Here is a 26,964-nt window from a genome sequence, read left to right on the forward strand (position 1 = left end):
AGAAGGCGAAGACGTAAACAGATGGCGAAGCGCGTCATCGGAATGGTGAAGAGTAGACTCACTCAACACCGTAAATCTTTTTCCTCCTGTCTCCTGTTCTTCTAAGGCTCTCGAAAAAAGCGGGGGAAACGCAGTGAAGGGAGCCGAAACGGTAAGAACTCAAATGTGTGCTGCACAAATCGGAAGGGGATCGGGGAAGAGAGCACGGCGGCTTGACCTCCTAGTCCTCTTAGCACGCCCCATTGTTGTCTGTGGCTGCGGGCGCGGGGCTGCTGCTCTTCATGGAACACGTGTGTGGTGTGACGGCACCGCCGCCAAAACGCGCGAATCGAGCACACAATGAAATGTGTGCAGGAAGGGAGATAGGGAAAGAGAGACAGAAACATGCTAAACTCGAAGAGGAGTGACGGGGCAAAGCTGCCGACCCTTTTACGAGAAGTCGTCAAATATCTCGTGCCTTGGCGCTTATCTCTCCCTCTCCCCCTCACCCCGTCCTGAAGATGGGGTTCGATGCAGTGATATCTCCGCGCATGTGCGACCATGATCTCCACAGGAATCCTGCACAGCTGATGGACAACACTTTCATTCTCTGGGAAGACACATGAAAGGCGGGGCGAAGTCCGGAATGATCGAGTAACCCCGGACTACGAGATAGAGGTGCCAGCCCTTGTGGCCGTAGATGCCCGCTCCGTTATCACCAAGGCTGCTGACGCAAACAGCACGCAACAGCGCGTCATCGTTTTTTTTCCTCTCCTTCCCTCAACGGCGGTGCGTGCGTGTGTGGAATACGGTAGCACAGATCAGCTTCGTTTCTTCCTATTGCACGCTGAGAGATGAATGACAAAAACAGAGTTATCCACGGGGAAAGGACACGCATGCACGCAGCCAAGCGCACCCGTTCCAGTCGCACAGGCCCACGCGCGCACACACATGCGACACCGAACAAAAGTCCGTCGTTTCTAGTCGTTCCACCCCGCCAACCACCCATGCACCTATAGAGATGGAAGCCAACGATACGCAAAGCGATTGCGCGCAGGGGGAAAACAATCAGGAAAGAAGGCGGGAATCGGGGCGCACAGGGAGGGCTGAAGCAACCACAACCGCAACCACTACTCAACGAAAATGAGGAACAGAACAGGGTGGCCCGTCCTTTATCGCCTCGGCATGCCCTCCAGATAATCTGCACTTGAGGGGAATCCTTGTAGCCGTTGTTGCGCTGGCAAGCCACGAAAGCTCCAAAAGGTGAAGTAGAAGGAGAGGAGAACAGGAAAAAAAAATGGTTGACACTAGCAGCAAGTCTGTAGCTGCACTGCTCTACTGCTGGAAGTCCTTCAAAGGAAGTTTAATCCACGGTTCGGTGAAGTCGACACCTTCGCGAAGCACAAACACCTCAGACTTTGCGTTTGTCACGACGAGCATCTCACCCGAAGGGGCCCAAGAAAGCCTCCAGACAGGCTCTGCAAACTCGATGACACTCCGCTCCCATTCCGTAGCCTGCGAGGCACCCTCGCTGATCTCCGCACACAGCTGATCCCACGGCTTCCGGTACATGACAACTGTCTTATCCTGCCCGCACGACGCAAGGATCACGAAGCGGGATGCTGGGGATGTAGGGCAGAATGCAACATCGCGAACCCAGTCCGCGTGCGCTTCGATCACCTGATGCAGTTCAAACCCCAAGCCGCGCTCTGGGGAGCTCGCAGATACCCACAGGCGCACGTGGCCGTCGCAGCCGCCAGATGCAACCACTACGTGGTCGACCAGCTCCGACTTGAATGGCGCGAACGTTACGCTCGTTGCCCCCATCGCGTGCGCGATTTGGTTGCTATTGTTGCTTAACTTCACGCTGGGCTGCCAGCAACCGTCACGGTATGTGGTGATGGCAACGGTGCCGTCGCTGCTGGCGGTGGCAACGACCGGGCCGTATTCCTCGGGCGCCCACTGCACCGCGTTTACGCTGCCTTGGTGGATGTCGATGACATGCACAGGAGTCCACTTAGGTGCACCTTGGTGGATCTCTTTCCAAATTATCGCTTTCTGATCGTACGAGGCAGAGGCGAGAAGATTGCCGAAGCGCGGGTGCGCCCAGCTAACCATCCACACAGGGCCCTCATGGCCAGTAAGAGTTGCCACGCGGTTCAACGGGGCACCCGCCCGGGCGACGTGAATGCCGATCGTTCTATCGGAGCTGGCAGTGGCGAGCTGCAGACCATAGTAGTCGAACTGCGTGTCATGAATGACATCCGTGTGCTCGTGAATAGCTGGCACCTGCGGCGCAGCGGGGGCAGCAGCGCCATTTGCCAGGTGTGGCACCATTCCTGGTGCACGAAGTTGCTGAGGAAACGTCTGGGTACGCATGTTGGACTGCGCTGGACTCTCTCGTGTTCACACTTAGCAGGACAACAACAAAAAAAGCGAGTGGCGGTATGAGCTAAACAGCGGGAAACGCCCGGGGAGAGCAGCGGAGACGCGAGAGATTCAAGGCAGAAGTGCAGAGCCGGCGTACGGCCAGGAGGGAAGCGCGAGAGCCAAAAGGGGGGGTGGCTGAAAGGCCATCGCATAGTGTGGGAGAGCGGTAGTAGGAGGAGAAGGCAGCAGAACACCGACAGCATGCAGGGAAATCGCTGTCGTGAGACATGCTAAAAAAGGCGTAATGGCAGCAGGACATGAACACGGAGATTTCCCCCTCAAGATGCTTTCGAATGGTGGCTGTCATGTCCTATTCCCCTCATCATCTTTTTTTCGCCGTCACTTTCTGAAGCAGTGGTCTGCTGAGTAGTGTTAGCGGCCCTTGTGGCAGCACAAAAGCATCAGCTGTCTCAGCCTGCATTGCACTCTGCAGCACAGCACTGTGGATGCTATCACTGAAATTTTACCTTGTTCTCCTGCCCTTTTGTAAAGTGACGCGCCTGTGCGGGGGTGCAGATACCAAGAAAGATGGAGAGCGTGGCTGGTGATGCCGGGATCCATTGTGCCCCCCTTCTTGCCAACCCTCACATCAACACAGCCGTGCACTACGCACCATATTAACGTTGCTTTGGCTACTGCGTCTGCGGGTCAAGCCATGCGCCCCTCTCGATCGGTCGCAACAACGCCACCAGGCAGCGCGACAGTGCCGATGCGGGCAGCGATGCCCCCACCACGTCACTGTCATCTCGCGCCCCCTCCACCACACTACGCAACGATGCTAGCTCATACACGGTCATCTGCGTGTGCACCTGACGCGTTTCCTCGCGGCGAAGCATCGCCCGACTCAGGCTCACCGCCTTCACCGCGTATGCTTCACAGGCCTGAAGCTGCGCAACAAGCGATCTGGAGCTCGAGCCTCCTGGCGATGCCTCTCCCCGAGCACGCTTGGCGGAGGGAGCGTCACCTGCGGGGGTGGGTCGGCGACGCTCCACCACGGGGACGTACCAATCCCGCTGTTTAAACGGCAATGGACAGTCCCTCAGCACTGTAGGGTGGCAAAGTGCCAGCTCGTTGTCCTCGCGTACGGTAACACGCAGGTCCGGAATGCCTGGTAGCAGTCCCCCTGTCCCACTGCGACGCAGTAGCCAGTAGGAATTCAGTTCCTCTAGGACCTCCTCGCCGACATCCTTTTCGCCTAGAAAAGGTCTCGCGTACAGCAGAAGACGCTCCAGCGGGACCTCAGGGTGTCCATGGGCAGCCAGCTCCAGTGCTGTGAAAGTGTCCTCCAGCACAGACGTGCTCAGTTTCGACAGAATTGGCATGTGGCTACCAGCACCGCCAGTTTTACCCCGAACGGCAGACACAGCGCCATCGTCCCCGCGAATAGCTAAAACTGGACGCCGAGACAGCCACGCACGATCAAGCTTATCTGCTATGTAGCGGACCGACACCGGTTCGCGACGGTCAAAGCTCGATGTGTAGAGGCTGTCGGGACCTAGCACGAAGGCGTCCACGTCCACCAGTGACGACTCCCACTCATCACGCTGGCGTATTTGAGGGCGGACGATGGATGGCGCCGCGATGGTGCTGGAGTCGTTCAGCGGCGAGCACGGCACTGTTGGTGCGGACGCTTGGCCTGCGCACGCATTCGAGAACGGGGAGCGCGGTAGCAGCGGTGATGCCGGAAACTTCAACACCGATGCTGTGGCCGGCGAGAAACTGTCAACGCTAACATGGTGGAGCACTAACTCCTGACTCGGCAGCAGCTTTGGATGGTTCATCGTAAAAAAGCAGCTGTGACCGCCTCCACACAAAGCTGAAGGGAGGGGAGGTGCTGCTGCACCTGCTAAGCAGCCCGGGCAAGCCGAACAAAAAAATAAGGAGGGCCGCAGAGAAAGTGAGAAGATCGGTGACGACGAGAATTCGAAGTAGGGGCGCCGAAAGATTATTGTCGCCACAGTCATGTTGTCGTCCTGATCGTGTGTCGCAGGAGAACCTTGCTTGCACGTAGGCGACCATTTGGCAAAGCACAGAAGCCCCCTGCGATATGCATCAAACTTTCTCTGAACTCTTCACGATTTCACTCTCTTGGAAGAGGGGGGGCCAACAGAATGCCGTAAGCGGGGCGAGGGGGCGGGGGAGCAGGCTTCTCGGACCTGCCAGGGTTGCATCTTGAGAACCATCAGCATCCAACAAGAGAACAGAGTATGAAGTCAGTACCTCCACGAGCACACTGAATGCATGGCAACGAAGGAAAAAGAAATGGATGCGAACACACACTAGAGGATTGCGACCGAGAATCCCGGGCATCAGCCCTGATGCCCGGGGACGACAGGAGGAGGGCGACGCACACCCGAAAACCCTGAGAGCCCTCCAAAAGTCCCATCCTGGGACGCACAGAACGGCTTCTACAAAAAGGAATGCGAAAATGCAGCTCGTTTCCACCACCCACCCACTCACGCACTCGTTGCGGCACGCCAGCCAACAAGTCTGTTGTGTGGTCAATGGCAAACAAGATGAGCGCTCCTCTCTCATCATCGGCTTCATTACCATTACGTGCGACGACAATGAAGACACACACACATACTCGTCAGCGCCCTGCCAGCTAGCGCACCACCAGGATACCAAAAAGCATGAGGAAGAAGAACAGCATTGCAAACACTTTCAGAATGAGCCCGCGGTTGGAGCTCAGGTTCGTCAAGTATCGCATCAGTTCATTGCTTCCGGCGTTGACGTGACGCACAGCGTTGTCCACATCCGTGTCAATACGAAGCACAACCTCCTCCTGCTCCTGAACAAGGCGCGTGAAATCGTTGAAGAGTTCACCAACTTCCTGCACAGCTGCCTCGATCTCCAGCACGGCGTCTGCTCGCTGCTGGTAGTACTGCGTGCTGCCCGTTCCGGAGAGCAGCAGTTGCTGCTGTTGATGCTGCTCCTGGTCCTGAAAAAGCGCGCTCTCAAACGTTTGCGGCCGATCCGCTGTGGTGAACATGTGACGCCGGTTCGCCTTATCCTTGAGGCTTTTGGATTGATGCTGGAGAGTGGTGCGGAACTGCTGTCCGGTGCGAGCCAGCCGGCTGCGCAGCGTCTCAACAACGGTGTCGCTGTGCTTCTCAGACGTACGGAGGTGATAAGACGAGCTGCCAAACATACCGCGAGCGTCGCCCATGGGCTGAATGCACCCTTTTTGTGACTCAACGGCTCGCCGCTTCAGCTCCTCCAGCGTTCCTGCATCGTTGTGGAGGCGTTGCAGCGAGCTCTTCACCATCTGCGTCAACTCACTGACCTCAGCCGTCTGGTCGTCGAAGACGCTCTGACGGTTTGCCAGCTGCGTCAAACGCATAATGTACTCAGAGACGGTGGCAATGTTGTTGGAGAACTCTTTGGCAAAGCGGTTGAATGTTTGCACGTCGCTACTGCTGTGCAAACCAGTGGACACCACCGCACCAGTGCTCGGCGGCGGTCGACTCCGCCTCTGCCGAGAAAAGAGGTCATAGAGTTCGTTTGACCGATCGCGTTCGACAACCATGATGGCGACGCAGCTGCCGCTGCCACGTCAATGGCAGCGCCCCCCACAAGCACTCGTTGCTGAGGAAGGGAAAGAAGGAGTGGTGCAGACCGCAGTAATTTTCTTTGTTTTTGTCCGGCGTGGTGAACGCCTCAGCGCTGCGAAGCCGTACACGTTTATCCTAGTGAGCACACTTTCGGCCGATGGGGTCGTGGCCGGACGAATGTGTGGGTGTAAGAACGACTCTCGCAAAAGCCCCTGGGTCAGCACAGAGTGCAGGCGGCAGCAGCAGATGGCGAGAGAACAAGAGGAAGTGAGACGAAATGCACACGAAGATGAGGGGCACAAGGCGACGAAGAGAGGAACGCATGAGAACATGCACGGAGAGAAAAAAAGACGACATCAACGCGCTGAATGTGCGGAACAGAGGCAGTGGAGTCACGTGTCCCATCGCATGGTGCTTTCTTCTCGCCCTCTGCCCATCTTTGTCCCCCCCCCAAGACGTGACCAGTTGCGGGATACGCAGTCCGCGTGGGGCTCAAAGTCAACGAAGACCGAAGAAAAGCAGATAGAAAGGCAGAGCGACGCCTGGTCCACCATGTTTTCTTCCGCATCCCAGTCTCCCCCGGCTGTCCTCACGTTTCGCACGAAGAGAAAAGGCGGCGCGCTAATGGAAAGTCGGTGCCGCCATGGCTGCATGTGCAGCTGGTGGAGCCTGATCGATGAGTCTTCTAAAGAGGAGTGGTCGATGTACTCGTTGCTGAATGCGCGAACCTCCTTTTGACACGTTTAATCACAACGAAAACTGGCCCCTTACACTCTCTACGCCAACTTTATTCTCTCTCCGCTCCCGATCTGCTCCTCCCCCCCCCTCCGCTCGCACTTACAAGGGGGAGTATGAACGTGAAGGAGGGTGAAAGACGGAAAGGTGGGGCGGTGCGTAGACTACAACATCACCAAGGCAACCTGAGAAGGCTTGATCTTTGGATACGCCCAGTTGTAGAAGTAATAGCGAAGATGACCGTCGCCGGCGCCAAACTTGAGCTGCTCAACGAACGACCGGTTGTCGAGGATCTCTACCATATTGCACACGTCGAAGCCGCGTGAGTGCGCCACGATCAAAAGGTCGAGAATGAGTTGATGCAAAGGCATACTCGTTGCCGCATAGTAGTGAACGTAAGCTGCGTTCAGAATGTTATAATTGCTGTTCCCAATCACGGTCGATGGAATTCGATAGAAGGAAAAGAAGTCCGTCACCTTCTTATCGTTTTCCACCACGTAGGTGAAGACCACACCGTCGCGCGGAAGGAGGTAGTGGCTGATCTCGGCATCGCTAAAGACGGGACCTACATCGAAGTTGTCCAGGTAGTTCATGAGAATTCGCCGTACCTGCGGAACGTCAGATGGCTTCATTTCACGAAGACCAGAGTTCTTTGGCGCGTTCGGCAGCTGGTAGTTGCGCTTCAGCATCGCCATTGGGTTCTGAAACTTCTGGTACTGTGCAGGAATGCCGCTGAAGCGGATCTCCACAAGCTTCTCGGGGTTCAGGCTGCGGTGGAAGTACTGCCCTGATGCATACGGAGTGGGTAGCAGCACACCAGCTGTGTACACCGCCTGCCACACGTTGGTGCGGTTCACGCGGCGCGTCACCTCTTTGATCAAAATAGGGGCAAGCCGCTTCTCCCGCAGTTGCTTGTGGACACAGAGAAAGTTGATTTCGCAGATGTGACGGGGTGCATCATACTTGGCCGCCTCCTCCTCTTGGCCCTTTTCCTGTGCTTTCACTTTCATGTACTTGGGGGTGCCCATGCGCAACGTCACGGGAACGCCGGCAATGAAGGCCAGCAGCTTCTTATCCGCCTTCCGGCGAACGGCAACGTGCCAGTCCGGGATGTAGCTCGGTGGGCATAGTGCCCACTGAAGAAACTCCTCGGAGTAGTTGAAACGAAACATACTGTCGTCGTCCTCGACGTAGTTATCGCGGAGAAGCTCGTAAATTGCGTGAATGTCATCGGCCGCCTCCATGTTTGGCGTCCACCACTCAAATGTGCTGGCGATCGGGTATGGTTCCTCAGGAATATCGGCTACCGTTTTTGGCTCGTCCATCGGACCGGCGAACACGATTTTCTCCGTCTCATCTTCCGTCTGCGGTACGGGCTGTGTGCTCCAGAATGCATGCGCAGCGTCAGAGTTCGATGGATTGCGAGACATCGCGGTATTCGTGTGCGTGTGCGTACAGCCGTGCAGTCGCCCCTACTTGAGTCAAGCAAAACCCAGAAGAAGATTGAGGTGCAGCTACGTAGCACACACGCACACACAAAGGCGCAAGCTAGCGAAAAAGACAGAGCTGAGGTGCAGGGGAGACGAGGGAGAAAGATCGTGTTACAGTGGGGGATGAGAGGAAAGCAACAGGAGAGGAGAGGGCAAGAGAAAAGCTAGTCGCAAAGGACGAAAGTAGTCGGTTGACGAAGGTCGGGAATATGGCGAGCGTTCCAAGAGGATGGGAAGAAGCAAAATAAAAAAAACATTGACACCCCCTCAACACACGTAAGCACGCGCACACAGCCGCACGGTGATACGCATACTTCGTGGAACGCCACTGGCAAAAGAGAAGGCGCGAGCAGAGGGAGGATTGAGACGCGGGGCCCCTTGAGCTGGGTCTCCGCTGCATCTGGAGTCGTCATCACTCTTCTCCCCAACCATCCGAGCGACTCACTGCAAAAAGAAAAAGCAGCATCAACTCGTTCCACAATCTAGCCATTAACAGCAAGGCTATCACTTGCAGCTCCAGTGGTGCTTTTCAAAGAAACCACAAAGACGGCAGCTGCAGAAGAAAGGAACGAGCGCGTCGAGGGCGACACGAGCACGTGAAAACGAGGCGGAAACGATCAGAGAACGGTGCATATGCGCCGTGGAACTCTATACTTCACTCATCTCTCTTCTTCAATTTTTTCTGAAAGGTGCAAAAAAGCCCCAAGGCTCACAGTGTGTGTTTTGCTGTTCAACGCATTCGTTTCTCTGCCACTCCAACACAGGGCAAGCTCCGCTCCACCCACGGCCTGTCACAGTCCCACCCCGCGTCGCGCGAAGAAGCGGCAGGCACGCGGTGCAGCAGTGCTGCCGACTCAGCCATCTGAGCACGGCCATCTGCCCTCGAGCTCTACCCCACCCACCCGCCGCCTCGCCGGCCGCCAGCTCGTGCCTCCCTCCCTTCTCGGAATGGGCGCGGGCGCCGCTGCCCCCGCCCTCCCCCCGCCCGCACACCAGTGGGCGGTGTAGGGGCCCGGGCGGGTTACTCTCGAGACGCGGTGACACGCTGCCGAACCATATGGATGGCACACGCGTGTTCACTGTCGCCGGTCGCCCCGACGCAACGCCCGGCCAGGACCCGACCAACTACATCAGCAGCGATACGTCGCCCGGACTTCCAGCACGGCGCCGGCGCCGGCGACCCTGTCACCACCACAGGTGGTTCGGCACTTCGCAAGGAATGAGGGGGTCCGGGCTGCTTGGCTTTGCCGCCGAGTAGAGTAGTGAGCCCTGTAGCGCCATGCATTGAGGTGCCTCTCCTCCTCTCCCCCGTCATCCGGGCGGAAAGCAGAGAGGTGCCGAAATATATGAAGTTTCACAACGGCTCACATCCGCGTGCGTGGAATGCCAAAGGGGCACAGCAAAGAGACTCACACGTCAAGATGTCATGGTAGGATGCACACAAAGGTCTGAGTGAATCGGGCAATAGAGAAATATGGAGAGAGGAAAACGGAGGTGGCAGGTAATGAAAAAGGGCGGGATAGACGAGGTCGATAAAGAGCAGAACCTGCGGTGACGACGAGCTATACTTTGTTAATTGTCTCTGTAAGGCACCAATCTCGCATTGGATGGGGTGTCGTGCACCCCTTTGGCAGTGTCCTATACGGCTGTCCAAGCCGTTACGTGTATTGAGAGTTTTCCACCAGGCGGCAAGATGGGTGCTCTCTCCTTCCCTCTCTGCCTGTAGGGAGGGGTGTGTTCAGTCAAGTGCGAGAGGCTGGTGGCGAGGATTGTCAAGGCGCTTCCTCTTGGCGTGCCTTACTTGTGCAGTGGCATCCTCTTTGATGACTTGAACGGCGGTGTTTCGAGCAAAAACCTGCTCGAGGCCGTTCTTACTTTGTTTCGACGGTGTTCCCTCTCCCTGCATGGGCACGACCCGGTATACGTGCTTCTGAGAAATCGAGTCCCTGGAGGAGGGGGGGGGGCTGCGCTTCGTCGCGCTGTTTCGTCTTCACACACGCTTCGTCGGAGAAGGGGTGTGTTCTGCGCATGCAACGCTGATACGCTTTTCCGCCGCCCATCCGTCACATCACCTCACCGGTGCAACCCATCTCTGACTCAATTCAAAGACCACACTCACACGGAGGCGCAGCAGCGAATCGATGACGATGAAAGAACGTTATCGAGAGTACCGTTAGTTGATGAAGTCCGGCATATCCGGCATGTCCATCAGGTCTTGAAATGCGCGCGCGCACACCAGACCACCAAGCCAGAACTTGCAGAACCGGCGGCGTCGTGCCTCGGGCTCCGACACCCACCACACCTCCCACCCTTCCGGGATACTGCGAACGGTGCGGTGGTTCTCCACCAGGACTACTACAGCCTTTGCAGTCGTCACTGCTGCCCTGAGGCGCTGTCGCAGATCGCGGGCCGAAGCATTTTCTTGTATGGGACGGTGAAAAAGCCGCGACTGTGGACCGAAGAAGTCGCGGTTGATGCTCTGCAGCTCACGACTGAGCGCGTGCTCACTCTTCTCCGTGTCACCGCCACCAAAGCTGCCGTGCGGCGTGCGCGTGGCAGATAGCTCCATCACATCAAAACGCCTGTCCAAATTACTCGCGGGGCGCGCCGTAACGGCAGTGTCCGCTGCTGCAACCACGGAAACGTTGCTAGTAGCAGCAGAAGGCGAATACAATGTCGGGTGCACAGGAGATGCGGCCGCGGAACCCACAACCACCAGGTCCGATGTGGGGAGAGGGGGAACAACAATGCGCTGAAGACGGTTCTTGTTCCACTTTGGCATGTGCTCGGTCGCGAAGAGGCCGCGGCGAAAGGAGAGCTGCGTCCGGCGATAGCGGAAGATGTGTGCGTGGCGGAACCGCACAAACGACGGGTACGCCCCCCAAAATGAAAGCGTGAGAAACATCACGCCGGAGGCATACAGGTAGGTGTTGTACACGTAGGAAGCCTGCTCCAGGAGGGGATCCACGAGTGTCTGAAACGGGTTCTGGTTCTCCTCCATGATCCGCTCAATCAGCTTCCTGTCACGCTCCTCCTCCTCACGGTCGTGCTTCGTCCGCACGCCGATGGTGTCGGAGCTGCCTCCCATTTCGGCTGGAATGAATCGTGCACGCGGAGAGAGCAGAGGAGTGGAGACTGTTGGGCAGGTGCATTGCCTGGGCGTGGTGGATATTTCAAAGCGCAACGTCCTCTGCGACCGACGTGGTAGTGACTCCGTGTAGACCGACGAACAGAGATTAACTACAAGCCTGCAACGGTTGTGTCGGCACGAGCCACATTCACGCACCCTTTCTTGTTCGCCGCAGCGGCCGACGCGTGACTGAGAAAGAGAGACGGCAACGCCTCAGGGAAGCAGGCAGGCGCGTGGCCGTCTAGCAGGGCACCGCAACAGCGTGGGCAAGGGGAGGATTTTCAAAGGAAGATGCGCCGATGAACGAAGCCGAGAAGACAGCTTATTCTACTGTGCGTGTGCTGCTGCTGCTGCTGCTGTTGTGTTTACTTGAAGGCAGGATAAAGGAAGCGAAAGGGCGATTCAATGATAAAAGTTCCTTGCTGAGAAGAGCTGTTGCGCTGCACGAAACCGCACGTGAAGCGACGTGTGTCACCTACCTCGTCTTTCTTGCCAAGAGGCGGCCTCCACAAAGCAGAATAAAATGACTCATCGCAAGCCAGCTCGTTTTTGCTAATAGAAATCACAACAGCAGACACGGCAGAAGATGGTGGTGCGAAACGCAGCGCTACGTTATCGCACCGTATTCTTTTGTAGCGTGCAATTTTTGTGAATTTCTGCCTCTGGCGGGGCTGGAGTTACCTGACTAGAGACACTCACAACGCCTACGCGCCGCATCCATAACGCAGTCAAAGGGAAACAAGAGGAAGAGCAGCAGTACACATCAACTGCGCCATGGAGAGGCACAGGGTGACACGCGTACACCCGCACATGTTCCAGCACACCAAGTACTCAAATAGGAATAGAACGACGAGGCAGCAGTTGTCTAAGCCTGCTGCGTCAAAGCAGTGAGACGAGATTTTCGGAGCCCATCACAAAAAAAAATTGTCTCCGGCGCATTGTGCTTTTTCATCTCCACAGCCAGACCATTAGTGAGCATTTCCTCGACAACGAAGTACGCCTTCTCGAGGTGGTACATGACCTCCAGCTCGCAAGTCCTTTCAAAAGTACGTGTCAAAACGATCGACGGCCGCTTGAATGAGTCCCGTGATGGCCAGGTCGTTCTCTTGATGAGCCTCGCAGCTGACAACAGCGTTCTGGCAAAGAACGCTGTCAGCGCCAAGGATAAAGTAAAGGAATGCGTATGGACCTTAGATGACGCTGTGGTTAAGGTGATCCAGAAAGTTGCGGTCGTCCTCACGTCAGCACAGGCATGTGCGGTCTGCTTCACTTTCCAGAGCAGCGCGGGTGCCTAGAAGGATGAGGTGACGTTAGTGGGAAAATCGCATCCCCTCGTGCTTCTCCATCCAAATTACAAACTCGATTGTCATTCAGCCGCTGGTGTTTTGGTGAACGTGGGCTCCTTCTCCACACCTCCCTTTTCGGGCACGAGAGGATGCCCGTCAGCAGAATGGCACGTCACCAACGCGAGTAAAAACGCACGCACACACACACACAAGATCGTCCTCTCTGAGAAAACAGAAAGGGAGAAGAGAGAAGTGAGACGAGAGCTCACAGCGGTGTGAAAGGCGCGCGCGTAGGCTGTCGCATTTGCACGAGAGTGGCCGGTTCAAGGATCAAATTGAAAGAAAACAACGGGGCAAGCGAGCTGGCGTTAGAGTAACTGGCAGGTGCTTTCAGAGCAGCGCATATTCTCATGGTAAGGGTGTGTTGCAAGGTCGGCGGTGACAGTGCTTGGGTTAAGAAAAGGCTCTTGAAAGTTCCCCATCGTTAGGGCGACCGTGAAGGAGGCGTACCAACAGGAGTAGCCGGTGAAGAGCAGAGCCAAAGAGAGAGAAGAGGGGGTGTCCACGGGAGAGAAGGAGAAACGACCTGTAGCAACCATGACGGAGAGGCAGTCACACAATACCCCTTGTCGCTGTTTTCGCTTCCCCGCACCCATGCTTCATCTTGCACATTTAGCGGAGAGTCGAGTGCAGAGACTAACAGAAGAGAGCAGAAACGGAGGTCGAGAGGTGAAGGACCCACAGCACAAAGAGCCCAACTGCTTACTTGACTGAATTCAAGGAGAGCGCACAAGACTACGCTTTCATGCGACTCCCATCAGAGACGGTGCTTCGCTTGTCCATTGTCCCCTACCGCTTACATTTTATTAGCCTGGCAGTCCTTGTTGAAGCTCATTGGTGTTGTCCCCCACCCTCACCCCGTTTGTACGTGCGTTTCTTTTTCCGGCCAATATAGAGAAAGGGCGATACTCCTCTTTGTTGGACTTTTTTTCCTTCAGGAAAGTCGATAAAAAGACGCAGTGTGTGTGTGTGTGTGTGTGTGGTGAGACCCGAAGTCCGTAGAGGTGGAAGGAAGAATCACGAAGGAGGAGGAGGAGGAGTAGGGAGGGGCACAGTAAAAAGAAAAACAAAAAGCCTGTGAGACCAACAAACTGCAGAGACCTCTGCACACTAAAACACCCCCCTTAACCAAAGAAAAGCACATTCACCCGCAAAAAAAAAACGATTCGCGATCAGCTTCGCACGGCCCTGTGGAATGTACACCGTTTGTGGGCTCCACCTCGCACACGGCTGTGCAGATGAACGCCCTTGCCCGCGTGGTGTGAGGTGTGTGCATGGGTGCGGTTGTGTGTGAGACCACCTCTACGAAGAGGGCATCACCATTCGCTCCTTGGTGCGATGGATGTGTGGGGTCGAGCGCTGCATCGAGGGAAAGAGAGAGATGAAGAGCTACGACGGAGAGCTTCGACTCCGCACACTCGCGTTCACACACCCGCACAAGAAAAGGACACTAGCAACCATCCTTGTATATACATAGAGCCGCCCCGCACCACCACGGCATCGGACCTGTTAGAGAAAGCGTAGAGAGGAGTGGGCGGTGCGGCTACCGTCACATCTCTGACTTGGCTGTGCTGCTTCGTGTGTAAGTTCGTATAAGTGCATAAAAACGTGCTATGGGGACACGAACGTCGTCGCACCGCGTAAAATGCTCGCCGCATAGCATTCTGCCAAACATTTCCAAGCCCCTATCCGCCTGCATTCGCCCATAGTTCTCCTCATCTGTACGACCTGTTTGTGGCGCGAAGCGGGGAATGGCGAGTGCGTTCTGATGCGGATACACATTATCAGGTGCCGAGTCGTCCAGGATTAAGGCGGTGCGCTCCTCAAATTGAAAACCGTCCAGCATGCTGAGATTCTTTATTAAGCGCCCGTAGCCGTCGCCTACGCACGCGTCGCGGGTGTACCACCGAGACTCGTCAATAAGATTATCAGGCAGCAGCCACCGAAGCAGCGTCCGCGCGTACAGGTCCTCGCCGGCGGTGAAGATACGCATATCGTAGTGCTCTGCGCACTGGTAAAGGAATTCATTCAACCCAGGTCGCCTAAACGCGTAGTAGGTCACACTGGGGTCGTCCTCCAGCGTGAATTGGAAGAAGTCTTCATTGGTGTCGATAAAAAACGTCGGTTTCTCAAAGTAACAGTGGACAAGAGTCTCGTCCATGTCTAAGAAAAGCGTCCGCCGGTGGTTATTAACGCCCACGTACTCCTCTGGCTTCGTGAAGAACCGAGGTGGACCGTCGGCCATCCTGCATCCTCACAACGGAGAAGACTGTAATTTGCAACGACAGCGCACTGCAGGCTCAATCGCCAGCACTCCCCAGGGCGCACGCACGCGCACAATAAGCCTCTTTCTCCACCACACCGAAAAAAAAAAGATAAAATAATAATAGTAATAAAAATCAAAACACAGACACGGACAGGGACGAAGGAGGATAGACGAGCCCGGAAAAGAGAAAGCCAAAGAATACGAAGCTGTGATCGAGCCTGAAGACAAAAATGAGGGAATGTGCGGTGTGTCGAGGACCTCCTCTGGAAGGGTAGCGGCGCGCCGCTTCTTTCGTACAGCACCACTCCGAAACGCACCCGAGCCACCCCAGGAGAGGAGAACAGCAAAAACGAGAACCTCTGGCAGCCGCACGCTTTGGCCCTCCCCCGCTTTGCCTGCCTTGGCGCGTTCAGCTCCGTGCACGCCGCCGCTGCTTTGTGCGGTGCAAGGAAAGCCAGCAGAAGAGTGGATCCTTGCTCTTCCTTTGCCGCTTTTCTGGTTCACCTGCTACTAGATGGCGTCCTTCTCTGTTTTGATTTCTGTTTTGCTTTGCTGAGGTTGGTCCACTGGTTTGTTTGGTTGCAGTCGCAGACGTCCCACACACAAGCCAGCACACACACACACACACTGAACAAGGATCAAGTCAGTGGCGTTTTTACTTGATATGGTCACTTCTTCTGCTACGTCTCCCCTCTTCTCCTGTTTGCTTGCTTGTTTTTTGTATGTTGTGGTTGTGGTGGCGTTGGTTGAAGTCGCGCGAGAAAGGAAGAATAGGCCGGTGTGTTGACAAGTGGCGAAGGAAAGGTGTGTGAGGATAACGGCGGCCAAGAGGAGGGACAGGAAGAAGTGCAGAGCGTCTGCTTGGGTGCCGCAGTGCATGTGCGCGAATCAGCACCGCTGCAAATGGAATAGAAGCGTCGCACTGAAGACAGGTCCGGCAAGCCCTGAAAAGAGAGCTGCAAAGTGTTTGTCGACGTGCGGAGCACCAAGAGGGTCGTGGAGAAAGACGCTAGTCAGCTCGCGTCCTGGAGACACCGATGCTTCACTAAAGCACACGAAAAAGGCGTCAAGGGCCTCATCTCAGGCGTCATCAAAACGGAAGCAATGCAGCGGCTGGATGGCGTGGCCAGCGAAGCGTGTGTCGTTGGCGAGTTGCGGCAACGGGGTGAAAGAAGAGCACGTGACCAGAACACTGATGCAAGCTCCAGTGACGCCGCGCAGACTTCATTCATCAAAGCCGATCTTCCCTGCCTGGAGCCGTTACTGTGTGCGTGTGCGTGTGTGTTTGTGTGTCTTGAAAAGCGAATCGCAAATACTTAGGAGTGGGATAGGCCAAAGATGATGATGATTAACTGATGTGGTTGCCGCTATGACGGGGAGTAAGTATGTGTCTGTTGAGAACTAAGAGGGAGCGGCAGAACCCGGAGTCGTCAGCGCAGTCCGCCACGTAACTCACCTAGGGTGCAAGAGAGGTCGAACGGAGGAGACAACAGACTGTAGTGAGGCCGAAGAGGATACCGTCGCTTCTGTTCTGCAGCGGCTCGCCCCCTCTCCGCGCTCTCACCCTCCCTTTTCACTCCTCCTTGGTGCCCTCTGAGTCCCCGCACAAGGGCCCCCTTTCCGTAAAGAAAGGACATCCACAAAAAAGCGGGTAAGACACTGAGTGAACCTTCTCGAGAGCGACGTCGAAGGCAACAGTCTGTACGTGGATTTAGGGTAGTGTTGCTTGCTATAGCGTGTGCTCGCTTTGGAAGCCGGACTTGACAAACTCGTAGGTGCCGAAGAAAATGCTCCCGCCTAGCGAGATCCATAGCACGCGTGTCGAGGCGCCGCGGAAGAAGCGCTGTGCGTAGCCGAACCTGTCACCGGGTCGGGCTGGCTCACGAATCAGCTCATCCAGTACATACCGTATGCTCACTTTCTCTTGCCCCGGCCCGCGCCGGAACAACATGATCCGTGTTTTTAGAACGTCCAATGGGGTTGTGAGGAAGGCGGCGCACCCGCCACTGAAGGCACCGCAAAAGGGAAGGCTGAGGGAGGCGTAGGGGTGGTCCGTGGACGCGCGCATTTTAGCCTTGAGAGATTCGTACAGGGACATCTGAATGACGGAGAACGGCAGCTCGCGCATCAGCATGATCGGCATGCCTCGAAAAAGATGATGCATACCGGAGAGACGAATTGGCGGCGGCGGCGGCACAGCTGCCGCCAAGTCTCGTGGAACCACCAGCGGCGTTGCCGTGTTGTTGGTGACGTTACGCAACACGGAGGTGATGGTTGCGTGATGTCCGGCCTGCATCTGCTGCTTTACCATCTCTACCGGTACACGGATACAGCAAGCAAAGCACTCCCCGCATACGGCGGCCGCGGCCTGGCACGCCATTACACTCGGCGTGATGGCTACCGAAGTGGCCTCGATCCCGCTTGCAGCGCGGCTGGGAGCTGCAAGTGACAAGAGCAATCGCTTCGCTGTGTCGTAGCCGAAGAAAAACGCAGCCCCGCCAGGCACTGAGCCCACCGCCATAGCACTCAAGCCCTTGTAAACATTATTAAAGCCGCCGGAAGCCAAAAAACCTTCCTTGGACTGAAGGCGCGTCTTTACCGTGTCTATGGGGTAGAGACTAAGGTCAACGAACAACCCAGCACACGCGCCAGCCACGAGCGACTCCATACGATCTACACACCTCCACAATTTAAGACATCAAGCAACTAAAATGTCGCGTGGTGTGCCGCCGCGATTTCTTAGTGCGAGCACCCAAAATGGTCGTCGGGGCAGGGACAACGGCCGGAGAAAACAACACACAAGCAAAAACCACCACGCCCCGTATATCTTTTCCGTGGGGCATCAGTAGGAGATACGCAGGTCCGCATAAGAGAAAAGAGAGAAGAAAGTGGCGATCTACGACATCTGTTACGACAGCCGTGTGTGCATCGGCTGCAACCTGAAAGCGCCAGAGGGTAGCTGACATCTCGAAACTTTGCTCCCTTCCCGCGAACGATAATCCCCACGCCCAATGATGAGGGACACCTCCATGCGCGGTGTCGCAGGGCCCAGTACCCCCGCCCTCTCTCTCTCTGGAGAAGCCGGGAGGCCACCCTATTGCTGAGCAAGTGCCGAACCGCCTGTGGTGGTGACAGGGTCGCAGGCGCCGGCGCCGGCGCCGTGCTGGAGGTCCGGGCGACGTATCGCTGCTGATGTAGTTGGCCGGGTCCTGGCTGGGCGTTGCGTCGGGGCGACCGGCGACAGTGAACACGCGTGTGCCATCCACATGATTCGGCAGCGTGTCACCGCGTCTCGAGAGTAACCCGCCCGGGCCCCTACACCGCCTACTGGTGTGCGGGCGGGGGGAGGGCGGGGGCAGCGGCGCCCGCGCCCATTCCGAGAAGGGAGGGAGGCACGAGCTGGCGGCCGGCGAGGCGGCGGGTGGGTGGGGTAGAGCTCGAGGGCAGATGGCCGTGCTGGGATGACCGGGTCGGCGCACTGCTGCAACGCGCGTGCCTGCCGCTTCTTCGCGCGACGCGGGGTGGGACTGTGACAGGCCGTGGGTGGAGCGGAGCTTGCCTTGTGTTGGAGTGGCAGAGAAACGAATGCGTTGAACAGCAAAACACACAAAGCAAATGCCCGACGATGGCGTGCAAATCCGAGGAGAAATGGCGTACAAAAAAACGCACTCAGTGGGGGTCCTTGTGGTGGCCGGCGTACTGCGCGTACTATAGCTGCCCCGTGCAGCAAAGATAAGCGGTCGAGTCAGCCGGTGGTCAGCGATGCGGTGTACGGCAACTCGTCAGCGCTGGGCAGTGTTTTGCCCCTCTTCCTTTCCGTTTTCTTTTACATTCTTGTCTCTCGTGGTCTGGTCGAACATATTCTCTTTACCATCGCATCACAAATCCCCAAAACCTCCACTCCGCCTACACATTTCCGTGCCTCAGCAGCAGCACACATGAGCGACACACGCACGGAAAAGGAAAGATTGGGACAAGGTGCGTCGAGTGATGGATGGCGTGGTGGCGAAAAGACAGGGAGGCATCGCGGAACCAACGAACTAACGCAGTCGCGCTTCCTCCTATCCAGGGGTGGGTGTTTGTAGCGTCCGTCACGCATAACAGTGTGAAAGGGAGGAAAACGCAGCAGTTCTGGCGCACAGCAACACAATCGCATCCAAAGCCTGACAATGCACAAGAAGCGAATCACGGCAATTCTCTTCGCTTGGGGGATGGAGGTGGTGATGGGGGGGGGACATGAATAGGGACTATTAGAGTCCATACTCGACAATCAAGCGCAACCAGGAAACCGTGAAACACAATAGCACGCAGGGAAAGAGGAGGAGATCATATGCATATACGCGTGTCTCTGTGTGCGTGTGCGGCTGCTTGTATGTTTGATGTCTGACTACTCAGGTGCGAGAGGGGAAAAAGCAACGCGCAGCCATGTCGCCACGCCAACCTTCATACCATGCGCACACAGCCGCTGACAACAGAAAAAATGAAGCAGGTGCGCACTTAATCGTCGCTGGAGCCCTCACAACTCGACTATAGGCGCCACCGAATGTTCATGGTCCAACTAGGGCACTCCGAATCGTGGATCCCTGCATCCAATATCAAGCACACAGGAACCAAAAAGACGCGCGAAAGATGTAGGCTCAGGCTGATCGTCATACCAAGGACCGTGACCTTCCCCGGGGAGCCCATATGCTCGGTGGAATAAACCGCGTGGGGCGACTGTTACTTGCCCACGCGTTCATTCCAGCCCGCCGTCACGGGCGAAGACGTGTGGGAGTCCACGTCGGAACCCTCCTCCCCAGAGTAGGACGAATAGCCGGCAAGCGCCTCGCGCGGGACGGCCACCAGTCGCTGCGCGCTGCCGGTGGAGACCCGTGAAAGCGGACGCGGCGTGGCCTTCGAGGCGGCAGCGAACAACGGCGAGTTGTAAAAGTGGCCGCCGCCCGCAGAGACCGATCGCCGCGCCTCCATCCCGCACAACGGGCTCAGGGATGAGGCATGAGTGCCTGCAGTCTGGGCAGGCTTGCCCGATGACGAGTGCTCGGCCACCTCCTTAATCTTGTTTGCGATTTGGCTGCGCACGTCATCCGTGAAAGCCACCACAAAGTTCGGCTGGTTGTCCACCACCTTGCACTGCACATCAGCCACATCGACGTTCAGCTCCACGTTCACGGCGCATCCTGGGGCGGTGTTGACAGAGAAGGACATGTGAAGTTTTCCATCAGCGTGAGTCTTCAGTTTCTCCGGCAATCCGCGGAAGCTCTCGCTGCGCTGCGTAGAAGTGGGCGAGTTAGACCGCGGGGTGTGAGGCGTCGCGGCGTCGACGTTGCTGCCGGCCTTGGATGTGGACGTCGGCGAGACGTGCGACGTATGCATAGAGCCGGTGTGGCTGGATGGCTGACTTACAAACGTTGTCGACGGGCCGGGCCGGTACAGCAGCGGCGGCGCGGGAATGCCCTGCGGGGACGACGGAACTGACGGGCCCCCGCGCGATGGCGACTCTCTGCGAGAGAAGACGCCACTGATGCCGAGAAGCGGGGAGAAAGGGCCGTCGGCCACGCCCACGGTGTTCGGCCCCGCCGCAACGCGCGGGCTGAGGGTACCTCTGCTGAACGAGCTGTTACGCGCTGGGGACACAATACGCCCAGCGTGGAAGGAGCCGTAGACGCTGTCACCGAAGGTGGACCTGCCGTGAACCGAGTCCTCCATCTCGTCACCGGGGAGGTAAACCATATCAAGGTTGCCTTCCTCGTTGATGCGCAAGTACTGCTGCTGCGGCGGTGCCCCATCCAAGTCCAGTCCGGGCGGTAAGACAAAGTTGCCTGCGGACGCCCCAAGTGGCACCTGGCTGTAGTAGAAGTTTTCGTGCACCATGGAATGCTCTGGCGTATACACAGGGGATAGAAATTCGGCCACGCTTGCGCTGACACCGCCGCCACGATGACTGAGAGCGGGTGAGTGGATCGAGAAGGTGCGCGTGAGCGAGGGACTCGTGTCGCCGGTCCCCGAGCCCACTTCCCCTGTCACAGTCTCCTGCGCGGTACGAGGGGGGATCTCCAGTGAGCACACGAGCAGGGAGCAGAGTTCCAGCGCCGTCGCCGCCGCCACGGTCTCCAACTCCTGCTGGCACGCCATCTCCTCCTCCGCGGGGTTGAGAGTTGGGGTAGTGGAGACGGACTTCTGCAAGCCGTCGCTGCCGTTGAAGCTCATGTCGTCGCGGTCCGCCGCCGAGTCTCGCGGGCTGGAGAACGTGGACGACTTCCCGGGTGAGCCAAAGGCGCGAAACACGGCGGAACTTTCCTGGTGGAGAGACAAGACAGCGCTGGGCAGGTTTGGCACCGGCGCGAGCCGCGACCCCGTGATCCACGGATGCTTCAGCAAATCGTCAGCTTCTGGCCGATTTGCCACGTTGCGTGTGAAGCACAGTTCCATGAAGCTGAGGAACTCCGCGGAGAACTCGCTCTTGGCTTCTGGCGAGGGCAGCACCATGGGAGACTCCGATGTTGTCGTGATGTAGAACATGAGAGGGAGATTGTCCTTGACGCCGGAGTGGTACCAAGGCAGCAGCCCGGTGCTCAGCTCAAAAAGCGCGCACGCCATCGACCATATATCCGCCTTGTGATTAGCCTCACCCTTGATGAACTCAGGGGCCATGTACACTGGTGTCCCAATGATGCAGCTGGCTGCTTTGTTCAGCTCCGACACGCGTTTGCTGCAGCCGAAGTCGCACAACTTCACCTCGCCGCGATGGCTGACGAGGATGTTCGCTGGTTTGATGTCTCGGTGAAAAATGCCCTCCTTGTGGATAAAGCGAATGGCGCGCAGGACGCTCCGCGCCACGATGCGCAGCACCGCTTCCGTCAGTGGCCCAAACTTCTGCAGCAGGTGGAGAGTGGAGTCACCAGCAAGCAGCTCCATCGCAATGCGGCAGACTTTCTGCGACTTGCTGTGCTCGAAGAGGGAGTAGCTGACAATGTTGGGGTGATGAAGCGACTTGAGGAGGGCGAATTCCGCCTCGATCGCGTTGAGCGCCTTCACGTCGTCTACGCCGGAGATGTCGATTTCTTTGATGGCGACGAGCTCTCCACGTACCGTGTCCACACCCGCGAAGACCTTCGCGAAGCCGCCGGCGCCGATAAGGGGGCCCTTGCGAATCTCCAGCGGGTGCGCGGCATCGCCTTGAATGATCGTCTTGCCGCGCAGCGCAAGGTGCGTGCGTAAGGCATTCATCGCCAAAGGCAGTTCGTTCTGACCTGGTGAGACAGTACACACCACCGAGCCCATTGCGCACGACGCGACGACACGATGCACAGCGTGCCCGTCCGCCAGACCGCGAGGCGAGATCCCCGTCCCGAGGAAGCGAGAAGAGCCTAATAGGGGGCTCGCTGTTGACAAAGGCGCGGACGGGTTGGACGCGGCGTACGGCGAGGCGGCCGTCAGCACTCCGCTGGCGTTAACATCAGGGGGCCAGAAGGAGTAGCGTCCACCTTGCCCGCTAAAGGCGCCAAAGAAGCTGCTCTGTGGTTGGTGGATCATGGAGCTGCCGAGGAGTGGCCTTTCGGCCTCCGGCCCAACGCTGCTGCCGCGGCCCTGACGGCCATGCAGAAAAGTGCTGCGATACAGCTGTCCAATGCTGCCGTCACGCTGCCGTGAACCTGAGGCGCTGGTGAGGAAGCGGCAGGAGTTGAAAAGGCGGAAGGAACGGCCCCATTCCTGCGGGCTGCTGCTGTCCATGGGGGAGACCGAAACGCTGGTGTTGCTCATCGTGCGGCTAGGCGAGTCACGCAGGTTCGCGCTGTATGTGCCGCTGTCATCGGGACCCGGCCGGTAGCTCTCCGTTTGGTTCACCTTCAGCGTGTGAGTGCTGCACGAGCTGGCGGCTGAGTGCCCGCTGCTTGCATAATGTCGTCCAGTTGCCAGCGACCACTGCGGTCGAGTGAAGCGACCGGTCATGGTGTTGGACTCGGGTGGCGGCCCAGCGGTGGACGTGCTACTTCCCATGTACTCATCCTCGTCGTCGGCAGGGCTGATGGGCGAGGTGCCCGACCGCGGTGACGATGTCCGCGAAAACGCTCCACCGTCTCTGCGCATTGTCCCTCCTGTGTGTTGCCCGTCCGACCTAAGTCGCCAGTAGAAGTCACCACTGGCTGCGCACAATGTGCGACGTCAGCAAATACGACAGGCGATCAAAAGGGCGTTGCACGCACACAGGCACATGCGCACACTCGCGAAAGGAAAGTAGAGAATAAGAAGCTAGTCAGATGTTTACAGATGGCGAGAGAGAGAGAGAGGACGGCTGAGAAAGAGAGAGAGAGGGTGCGGTAAGGGCCTAGGGAGGGAACGCGGCGCCCCCCCCGAGCCCGTCTCTGCTGCTGGGATAGATTGATTTCTTTTTTTCGAATGTATGTACGTACGGTGCTGCTTCTTGACGAGTTGTACCCACTGGCTCGTCATCAGACGTCGCCCTTATCGATTCACCGCGACACAATAGCGTAGAATAGAAGGAAAGACCCCGCCTCTGCTGTCTGCTTCAAAGCACGGGAACAGCAGAGGAGAAGACAAGCGCAACAGCGGCCGAAAAAAAAAAAAACAATTTTTTTGGGGAGTCAACGAGTCAGCCCTCACCATCACCAGCGCCAAGAAGATTTAATACACGACGAAGAGAGAGGAGAAGCAAACACACACAAAGGAGGGGGGCTAATGCCAGCGAGTTTGTTGTACGTCTGCGGTGCAGATATATGTAAAGAAGGCGCGACTGAGAAGAGGTGTTGCGGCAATGCCGTTGTGCGGTGGTGGTACAGGAGGGTGAGGAAGGAGAGCGGGTGTAGCAGGAGAACGTTTGGAAGCAAAAAGAGCACGGGACTCTCACACGGCACGTCACGATATGCAAAACGCAAAAATCAGTGAAAGATGAAAGATTGGAGAGAGACGGGAAGTAATGAGGGAGCAACACATCATCCCAAGGTGTGAGGAGGGCAACCACAGCAACACACGTGCCAACATAAGCCTGCGCGCGCAAACGCGCACTCGGTGACAGAGAGAGAACCGAGACAGTCGCAGCAGTCCCGATCGGGCAGGAGGCACACACACACACACTCCCGCACTCACACGAGGAGGGGGAGTGAGGAAGGAAAATAGAAGACGACAACTGGTGTAGGCAGCCGGTGCTTCGCAGAGGACACCGACAACGAGAGCAAGGGACAGAAAAAGACTTGCTGTGCGCAATCGAGGAGGCACCGAAATACGGGCAGCCGCTTACGGCAGTACAGCACGATAAAAACGCGGAAAAACAGGGTAGTGTTTCGCCGTCGCGGATCCGTGAAAGTGGGCAGTGTGGAGAATGCCGAAAAGATAGGTCACGCGCGCCGAGGAGCAGATAGAAGGAATCGAAAAGAAGGTGGAGAATGAGGTGCAATAGAAGGCATGAGTGGTTGAAGACAAGAGTGATACACCTGGCACAAGGAAGATCCCCGCCGGCGCGCAGGTGCGCGACAGGAGCTCGCATAACCTCACCACATCGTGTCTGGTGTTGCTCGCACCGACGAGAGAAAGCGAAGGCCCGCTGGTGCCCCATTCTCAATTGTCTGTGAGTTATTATGCAATATACTACGTAGCTAAAAACATGCGGCCACACCTCTGCTTGCATACTTGCTGGCGGCCTTCAGACTGCTTGAGTGTGTGGGAACACGTATGTAACCTTCAGCGGAGATGAATTCCTTAGCAAGCAACAATACAAACCAGGGTATGGTTTTTTCTTTCACATGGCCTATTCTGCCACTCCAACACAAGGCAAGCTCCGCTCCACCCACGGCCTGTCACAGTCCCACCCCGCGTCGCGCGAAGAAGCGGCAGGCACGCGCGTTGCAGCAGTGCGCCGACCCGGTCATCCCAGCACGGCCATCTGCCCTCGAGCTCTACCCCACCCACCCGCCGCCTCGCCGGCCGCCAGCTCGTGCCTCCCTCCCTTCTCGGAATGGGCGCGGGCGCCGCTGCCCCCGCCCTCCCCCCGCCCGCACACCAGTAGGCGGTGTAGGGGCCCGGGCGGGTTACTCTCGAGACGCGGTGACACGCTGCCGAATCATGTGGATGGCACACGCGTGTTCACTGTCGCCGGTCGCCCCGACGCAACGCCCGGCCAGGACCCGACCAACTACATCAGCAGCGATACGTCGCCCGGACTTCCAGCACGGCGCCGGCGCCGGCGCCTGCGACCCTGTCACCACCACAGGCGGTTCGGCACTTGCTCAGCAATAGGGTGGCCTCCCGGCTTCTCCAGAGAGAGAGAGGGCGGGGGTACTGGGCCCTGCGACACCGCGCATGGAGGTGTCCCTCATCATCAAGGACTGCAATGAAAAGAAAACGAAACAAGAAAGTAAAACGGAAAAAGATCGAGGTAACGGCGACACCACGTCTCATTCGTCGGCGACTGGGGAGGAGGAAGGCAGAGAGGTGTGACAGCCACCGAGGTAGTCATCAGTGCGTCGTGCCGACATTCCGCATTCAATGCGGCTGCACGCACACATCACACGCTAACTCTGTTGCAACACACTAGAGGGAGAGGGAAGCGGAGTGCTCTACGCAAGTCCATCTTCGGGGCGTAGAAAGGGAAGCTGCATGTACAGCGGCTCAAGCTCCTCCTCCGTCAAGACATGGTCGAGGCCGCAGAGCTGCAGCAGCTCCTTCTCCGATCCGGCACTGAGGGCGAGAGAAGCAAGCAGGGCGCACGTCAAGTCGCGAAGCGGCTCGATGAGAAGAAAGTCGGCTAACATCGCCACTTCTAAGACGCGGTCCATTGTCTGGGGGCCTCTCTTTGCTAGCGTATGGCACAGCGCCGCCGACGTCTTCGTTTCGACCGCTACGCCTGGAAGGAAGCAGTCCTCAAGCAGGTAGGTCATCTCCCATTCGCACACCAGCTCCTCCAGCGGAGCGCGCAGCGGCTTGCTGAGGAGAGTCGGTACGCGTGTTTGTATGAGTTCAAGGTACCGGAACACACACTCACAACCCTCTCGCGTCGCGTGCGGCAGCATTACAGGAGGAATGAGTCCCTGCACCGGGTCTACCTTGCGCTTCAGGTCCACATCGACAGAGTCTAGAAGAGAGTCGAGTAGGCGACAGAGCCGCGCACCGCGGTTATGCAATGCGAAATCGTGGCGGTTCACCGTCTTGTCTGCCCCACTGCACTGTGCCACCACACGAATGTACTCTCCTGTTGGCAGGCGCTCCCGCTCTCCTCCTTGGAGGTAGACGAACAACGGCGCCTTGCCGGAGAGATCGCGCGCCGTGGCTGTCGGCATTCGCCGCGCAAAATCACAAGAAAACAGAAAACAATCTCGACAATACACAACACTTTGAATGGAGGCAACACAGAAAAACACGACTCCAATTTGCTCGCGCCGTGTTTTTTTGTGTATGTGTGAGCGCGTCGGATGGCGGAGGCGGCGGCACGGCAGCCTGAGCCCTGATACAGCGATGACGAGAGCCCTTTCGTGTCCGGGGCCAGTAATCTGCGTCGTTGTTGCTGAATTGGAGCTCCTTATCTTTCGCTCTATTACACTTGCGGTGAGAGGGCCCGCAACTGCGACTGAAACGTAGACAGCGCTGAGAACGAGGCAAAGGTAGACAGAGCCGTGCTGCACATCGGCGAGAGAAGCCGAGATACGTGATCAAAAAGGTACGAGGAAGTGCGAAGAGAGGGAAAAGACGTAGGTGACTAGCAGGAAGGGGAATAATAGCAGAGTTACGCTGCGGCAAAACGACGACGCACACTTCTCGGAAAAGCGCGATGCTGTGTCCTCCTCACCCGCGGGGGGAACAGGCTGCTGTCTCACGAAAGATATGGCAATCCATGATGGCAGACTCTCTCTCTCGGTGCGAAGGTCAGCATCGGCGCTAGGCCTTGTCACATTCATTCCGGCCCCTCCTACGCAGAACCTCTCCCCATCGCTTCCTTACCTCCAGCACAGGAAAGAGGATCAGAGAGCAGGGGAACAGGGCAACTGCAGAAGATGCGTGTGGGTGTGGGTGTGTGTGCGTGTGT

The 26,964-nt window shown here is 57.3% G+C and overlaps 9 protein-coding genes across 9 annotated transcripts; all 9 read right to left on the reverse strand.

Annotated features, from left to right (window-relative positions):
• Positions 1-1,314: 1,314 nt before the first annotated feature.
• LINJ_32_0050 (putative protein transport protein Sec13) lies at positions 1,315-2,316 on the reverse strand (the record flags this gene model as incomplete). The annotated part of the gene is made up of 1 exon (XM_001467650.1): positions 1,315-2,316. One exon carries the CDS (start codon positions 2,314-2,316, stop codon positions 1,315-1,317), a length of 1,002 nt encoding a protein of 333 aa, XP_001467687.1.
• A 725-nt stretch (positions 2,317-3,041) lies between these two features.
• LINJ_32_0060 (conserved hypothetical protein) lies at positions 3,042-4,190 on the reverse strand (the record flags this gene model as incomplete). The annotated part of the gene is made up of 1 exon (XM_001467651.1): positions 3,042-4,190. The coding sequence occupies one exon, from the start codon at positions 4,188-4,190 to the stop codon at positions 3,042-3,044; it is 1,149 nt and encodes a 382-aa protein (XP_001467688.1).
• An 824-nt stretch (positions 4,191-5,014) lies between these two features.
• LINJ_32_0070 (Qa-SNARE protein) lies at positions 5,015-5,752 on the reverse strand (the record flags this gene model as incomplete). The annotated part of the gene is made up of 1 exon (XM_001467652.1): positions 5,015-5,752. The coding sequence occupies one exon, from the start codon at positions 5,750-5,752 to the stop codon at positions 5,015-5,017; it is 738 nt and encodes a 245-aa protein (XP_001467689.1).
• Positions 5,753-6,862: 1,110 nt separating this feature from the next.
• NMT (N-myristoyltransferase) lies at positions 6,863-8,128 on the reverse strand (the record flags this gene model as incomplete). Its single annotated transcript, XM_001467653.1, has 1 exon — positions 6,863-8,128. The coding sequence occupies one exon, from the start codon at positions 8,126-8,128 to the stop codon at positions 6,863-6,865; it is 1,266 nt and encodes a 421-aa protein (XP_001467690.1).
• Positions 8,129-10,361: 2,233 nt separating this feature from the next.
• Positions 10,362-11,276, reverse strand: LINJ_32_0090 (conserved hypothetical protein; the record flags this gene model as incomplete). The annotated part of the gene is made up of 1 exon (XM_001467654.1): positions 10,362-11,276. The coding sequence occupies one exon, from the start codon at positions 11,274-11,276 to the stop codon at positions 10,362-10,364; it is 915 nt and encodes a 304-aa protein (XP_001467691.1).
• A 2,937-nt stretch (positions 11,277-14,213) lies between these two features.
• LINJ_32_0100 (conserved hypothetical protein) lies at positions 14,214-14,909 on the reverse strand (the record flags this gene model as incomplete). Its single annotated transcript, XM_001467655.1, has 1 exon — positions 14,214-14,909. The coding sequence occupies one exon, from the start codon at positions 14,907-14,909 to the stop codon at positions 14,214-14,216; it is 696 nt and encodes a 231-aa protein (XP_001467692.1).
• A 1,750-nt stretch (positions 14,910-16,659) lies between these two features.
• LINJ_32_0110 (putative mitochondrial carrier protein) lies at positions 16,660-17,598 on the reverse strand (the record flags this gene model as incomplete). Its single annotated transcript, XM_001467656.1, has 1 exon — positions 16,660-17,598. The coding sequence occupies one exon, from the start codon at positions 17,596-17,598 to the stop codon at positions 16,660-16,662; it is 939 nt and encodes a 312-aa protein (XP_001467693.1).
• A 2,051-nt stretch (positions 17,599-19,649) lies between these two features.
• On the reverse strand, positions 19,650-22,880 carry MRK1 (putative protein kinase; the record flags this gene model as incomplete). Its single annotated transcript, XM_001467657.1, has 1 exon — positions 19,650-22,880. The coding sequence occupies one exon, from the start codon at positions 22,878-22,880 to the stop codon at positions 19,650-19,652; it is 3,231 nt and encodes a 1,076-aa protein (XP_001467694.1).
• Positions 22,881-25,501: 2,621 nt separating this feature from the next.
• On the reverse strand, positions 25,502-26,221 carry LINJ_32_0130 (conserved hypothetical protein; the record flags this gene model as incomplete). The annotated part of the gene is made up of 1 exon (XM_001467658.1): positions 25,502-26,221. One exon carries the CDS (start codon positions 26,219-26,221, stop codon positions 25,502-25,504), a length of 720 nt encoding a protein of 239 aa, XP_001467695.1.
• Positions 26,222-26,964: the final 743 nt, after the last annotated feature.

This window comes from Leishmania infantum, chromosome 32 (genome assembly GCF_000002875.2).
Source record: "Leishmania infantum JPCM5 genome chromosome 32".
Taxonomy (NCBI): domain Eukaryota; phylum Euglenozoa; class Kinetoplastea; order Trypanosomatida; family Trypanosomatidae; genus Leishmania; species Leishmania infantum.